Raw genomic sequence first — 5,902 nt, 5'->3', positions numbered from 1 at the left:
CTAATGAAGGGAATGCATGAAGAATCTGTTGGCGAGTCCGAGTTAGACTTTGTCGTTCCTTTGACATGGCAGCTTTGTCAATAAAAGAAACCCTCGATGTTCCTGATCTCCTTCCTCGTCCGTGGGTGGAACTTTGTGTCCTACGACACCCCGGGGATGATGTATAGCCGAACCACCTGGCCTGTGATCTTCTGCTCGAGGAACACGTCTTTGGAAATACGATTCTTTATGTCGAAGCCAGTCTCCTCCAGCACTTCTCGCACGGCACAGTCGTGAGGAGCTTCATCCTCATTAACTTTCCCCTTTGGAAAGCCTCAGCCGGACTTAGCGAGGTATCCCTGAACCAGCAGAGCATTTTCTAGAGATTCATCCAGAATGATGGCTCCAAAAGTAGGCACTCTTGTACTCCTTCTACTGCTCCAGGATCTTCTGGACGTCTTCTCCATTAGGAAGCAGGAACGGACAGTGATGGAACACTGCTTTGGCGAAGTCTCTGATCCCACAGTGAGGAGCTCCGGGAGTGTTCTGCGTGCAGAAGTCCAGATAGAACCAGTGGGCGAGCTCTATCTGGAAACACACCCAGATAGCGTTGTTCCTCTCCTCGCTGGGGATGTGCAGGATGAAGCGGCTACAGAGGTCCTCCAGCATTCCGGTCGGGATCTCCACTCTTTTTGTTTCCATGTTGGAGGAAAGCATTGCGATATCTCAGCGCAAACAGGCGCTACAGCCTTAAGAACAGCAGCTCCATCTGCACGTGCACCTCAGGTGAGCCCCAGACCAACATTAGATCAGACCAAATCACCTAGACATTTAAAAAATAAGTGTTCTTGCTCCTCCACCGAGAACTGGAGGGATTCTGCTGCGCCAAGCGGCTGCTGCTAACAATCAAGCGACTAAGTCAAAACACAAATGTTAAGACCAGATAATTAGCTTCTATGGAATAGAACAGCCCGCATAGAACCAGTGCTTACATGGCCTAGGACCGTAGTTACAGTAGTAACTATGGCCAGTACTTACCTTACTCTCTGCATCTAAACAAAAAACGGGCAAAATATGGCACCCTGGGCTTTCCATACTAAATTGAACGAGAGACGCAGCTAAAGCTGGGACTCAAATGCTAATGATAGCCACAAGCAGAACTTTCAAAAGAGCATAATAAGGGCAACTTTATGGGAGAGGAAGCGGGAACACTCTCGTCACCAGAAAGTCTAAGCCAAACAATAAATAAGACAGCAATCAGGACAACTTAGCTGGGAGAGGGTGCAGGGACACAGCCACCACCAGCAACAAGTTGACACAAACCTGTCCGTCGAGGCTCTGCACAGCTGGCCACAGCTCCTGGAGGACGTGTTAACAACCCGTAGCTCCGACTGTCAGTCCGAAAATGCACGCGGCCAGCTGCTTGCAGAGAAATCCCTCAGATCAAACGTTCAAACCTGAACGCTGTAGGCTACAAGAATGTAGCCGCGGTACTCTCGCACAGCGAGAAGATGAAAAGGAATCGATCTGCTAATGACGCCGGCCTATGTAGCCGTTGTCACGTGGGTCAGAGGTGATTTTGTTGTTATTAGGTACTCGAACTGCGCATGCGTGTGATGGATATATACAGTGCTAAAGCACCGCCTCTGGCGGTCAGTAGGACGAAATAGAACTAGATAAGGCCAAGCTGGCTTGGGTTAACGAGTTGATAACCAGCGTCGTACTGTAGGACCGTTTAGCGAGAGCGCATTTGTTTTGGATTAGGTAAACCGGGTAACTCAAACATATCCAGGTTATGTTGAACCGGCTTCGTCGTACAGGCCTCAGGTTTCATTGTGATGTCAACAAGTGCCAGAATAGAAAAGTTTCAATAGAAAACGCCGCTTTACATTTTTTTAACAGTGAGTACACTTCAATATATGTTTATCGCAAGTCATAAAAATAGAGATAAGATAAAGATACTTTAATGTCATTGTACAAACATACAACAAATGAAATATTGTTATTTTGATATTCAACGTCATTATCATTTTCGGAATATTGTGCAGCCTTAGTTAAAGATGTTTTTTTCACACGCTGATGTTAACTTTCTTACCAGGCAGAAGAACAAGCGGACAACAATAAAGGTTTGTTTTCTTTATCACTTTGTACATATTGATGTTTGTTGTGGAAAATTTTTCCCTGCAGTCACATAGTAGGAGATCATCAATATTTATCTTTTTATTTGTATTCCAGAGCACTTGGAAACTGATGGAAGGACTGTCATCACTGTCATATGAACAAAAATCAATGTTGGTGTTTATATTGTACTTGAAGGAGCTGATTATGGTCATTATTTGAGCTGAGAAACCCACTCAGGACCTACTGTAACATTTTGAAAAGCTTCAAGGATCTCAAAGTAAAGTTGTGTTTTTCCATTCCGAAGAGCTGTGTTTGTAGCCCCGCCTTCATGAGAGGGCTTCAGTCAATCAAGGGTAATTTGGAAAACAAATCATTTGTCATTTGTGACGTTTGATGACAGATTTTTTGTACGAACACACAAATGCAAATATTAACGGTAAGCAGTCGGCTGTACTGCACCTGAGACCTTATATACCTCATGTCCGTGCTGACACATCAGGAGAGGTTTTTTATTATTTGTGATAGAGCAGGTTTTGCCCCTCAGGGAAAGAACTGTAGAGTGTTCCGATTCCCAATGTGTTCCTCAGGCCAGCCCCAGATCTCTTCATAAATATGTTGGGAAATGTTTGATTTCTCCACGCTTCACAAAATCATCTCTTCCTCCGACAGTGGCACACAGTGTTTCCTGTCAAAATGTCCCTCTGTGTCGTCGCAGGCATCACTGCACGCTATTCTGTAAATAGTGTTTATAGGTCATTTTGTAGGTGAATATTTTAATAATAAAAATGTTTAAATGTCTTTTATGGTTTCTTTTTGCATTGTGGATACATCTCAGAATGTACACATGGTCTTACAATCAATCAATGAAACTTTATTTGTACAGCACCTTTGAAACAGGTGAGCGCGGCTCAGAGCTGGTGACTGACGAGCCCCAAGAAAACAACAGAAAAAATGTTTCAACTATTTGAGTCAAGTGCACACTAGACAATGAAAATGTAGTCAAATTGATTAAATATTATACAATAATAATAATAATTATTAATAATATAATTGAATACAATATACAACAACAACTTAAATACAATATAGTAAATAATGCAGAAAATACATAAATCAAAAGCTTGCCTGAATAGACATTCATCAAGTATTTGAGATCAATACATGCTTACAATAGAAATGATGAAATATAAAAGAAAAAAGGATTTACAAGCTACAATAACAGTAATATAGGTGAAAATAGCTTGGAATAAAACTGTATTAATAAAATAATAGAACAGAATCAAATTGTTCAGCAATACAATAAAGGTACAATACAGGTACAATACAATAAAGGTACAATAAAGAAAGTGAATAAACAATTTAATAAAAATGTCAATACACCATTCTTAATCAAGGACCCTGCTGCACACGTTTTACACTTGGAGCTCAGAGAATCCCAGCTGAAAGCTGACTCAGCAGGTTTAGTGCGCTTTGGAACAACTCCCAGCCTGGAGCCGAGGAAGAGTCACACACTGTCAGGCTGTGAGACTCTGCAGGAGCATTACAGAAACCTTTAGAAACTCAAGGGCTTTAGGACAGTGTTGCTGTTTTCTCTCCCTGCGGTGACTGACATCATCAACCACTTCCTAACTCTCATAATTGTAATGATTAGAAAAATAACAACAGTTTATCAAAAAGGGGGAAGCAAGTGCTGTTACACTTAACTCTCAAATTCTCTTTTTCCCATTGAACTCTTTTTCTTCTCCACTGATTTCTACTTATTGCTGCATTGACCTTACTTTTAGATTCATGTCTGTACCACTTTGTACATATGTTTTGAAAATGCTATATGAATAAAATATTTTATTCTTTTTTGTATTATTAATATTATTACTTTCAGAGGTTGCAGCAGGCTCACAGGTAGAGCTCCCTAAGATTGACGTCAAACATGGTACACAGTAATAAACACGGACTGGCCAAAGATCAACTCCATCTGTAACTGGTGAAGCGTGGATCATGGAAGAAACACACGGTGGGCAGATATGTGAAAAATACTTCACCATCTTGATCAGAACAGAGCCACTGATAACAACTCGCCCACAGTGACAAATACATAGCTTTTACCATCACCAGACGATCTGACGGGGACCATTCATGAACAGCTCGGTGAATCACAATCAGAATTCCTTTACAATTTACAGTGTTACAGCAGAAGTGGCATAGCAGGTACAAAATGCAAGCAATAATAAAGAGTGAGCTTACTTTTTAAATATGGAGAAGAAATGTTTTTACATAAAAGTGATTATTGCACAGTAGCTACAATTACAAAACAAGTTGAGCAGAAGAAGTGTTTATATTGCATAAGGGAAATGACACACAAGAAAAACATATAGAACCTCTTGCGTAAGAATAATGTAAATCCCCTAGTTGAGTTCAATAGAGCACTGATGGTGATTTTGAGGCTTCTGGTTACAATACTTGTGTTTTTTAAACGATCTGTCCTTTATACCGAAGTTAAATAGAACTGTATATGCCAGAACTACTGCAAAACTAATATTACTCATTGTGGTGCAGTCTAAATTTCAATGTTGTTTGTGTATTCTCCAGACTATTAAGCTTTTCAACGGTCCAGCTTGCATGGTGTGTATTTTAGTTTTATTTGCTTTGTGGCTACATGGAACAACATTTGGGGTTAAAAGTTTTTGTTTACTTGTCAAAAAGGCAATTTTACACCCATGAACATATAAGGGCGGTCCAGAGGCCCCCCGACCTCCCAGCGTTCACTGCACTGAAGGGCCAAGACGATTGAAGACCCCTGCCCTGACCCATGGACCGACACAAACCCAAAGCATGCAGAATGATGCGTTTAACTGCATCTCCCTCTGAAGCTGATGTTGGACTAGTGTTGGTTCCTTCAAAAAACCTCAAAATGTCGTAGTTTTAAACTTTCTGACTTCACATTAGAGATATAGTCAAGACATTAAATATGTATATTGGAACTGGAATCCCATTTAATGAATGTAATGCATAGAGTGTATTTATCCTAAACGATTGAATGGGATAAGGCACTCTTGCTGATGCAAATCCACAAGTGACAACTAAGTAAAAGGTAACAATCGAAACAAACATGTTAGGAAACAATTCCACTGTTTCAATTCGTTGACTAGGCTACTTAATGTAACCAATGTAACTTTGTTTGGTTTGTTAGTTTGTAGAAATATGTCCGACAGCCCCTGAAGGCAGCATTCCACTTCTCTAGCCAGAGCAGAGTCCCCCCCCCTGCCCCGAGTGAAGGAAAAAGCAACGGGAGGAAAGACCATGGAGGGAGCTGGGAGTGTTAGCTAATTTGAGAAACTTTTTCCTTCTTAAGTTTTCTGCGAAAATCAAAGCGCCTCAATGTGGCGACTTCGGGTGTGTATTTATGTTCTGGGAAAACGTCGTAAACCTTAACATTCAAACATACACCGACATTCTGGCCGCGGACTGTTAGCACAACCCGACCAAAGTTAGCCTGTCTCGGCTAACTTAGCCTGTCTCAGCTAATTTAGCCTATCTCAGCTAGCAGGAGAGGACAAAAAGGCGAGTGGAAACAGAGCGAGCTGAAAGTGGCGCCGAGGCGTCAGGGATCCAGTAATGCTGCGGCTCGGGATTAACTTCAGATACGGATGAAAAGCAGATAAGCCGAGAACTACTGCGAGCCGGACGACCGCTGCTATGCTGGGGGGGATTCACGGCTCTGGCAGCCCGCCGGAGTCCCGAGGGGGGCCGCACTCGGTGCTGTGGAGGCTCGGGGGCTTCTTCTTCCTCCTGCTGCTGGAGGTGG

The 5,902-nt window shown here is 42.1% G+C and overlaps 1 protein-coding gene across 1 annotated transcript; it reads right to left on the bottom strand.

Annotated features, from left to right (window-relative positions):
- On the bottom strand, positions 1-783 carry LOC104944317 (m7GpppN-mRNA hydrolase-like). Its single transcript, XM_010769835.1, is given in 3 exon segments — positions 1-84; positions 87-399; positions 401-783. Coding segments are annotated over 3 exon segments (693 nt in total). The 5' UTR covers positions 697-783.
- Between the last annotated feature and the right edge of the window lie 5,119 nt (positions 784-5,902).

Source organism: Notothenia coriiceps, unplaced genomic scaffold (assembly GCF_000735185.1).
Source record: "Notothenia coriiceps isolate Sejong01 unplaced genomic scaffold, NC01 NC01_scaffold00007892, whole genome shotgun sequence".
In the NCBI taxonomy this organism is placed as follows: Eukaryota; Metazoa; Chordata; class Actinopteri; order Perciformes; family Nototheniidae; genus Notothenia; species Notothenia coriiceps.
Note: the sequence above shows the minus strand (reverse complement) of the source record. Positions and strands in the feature narration are given on the sequence as shown.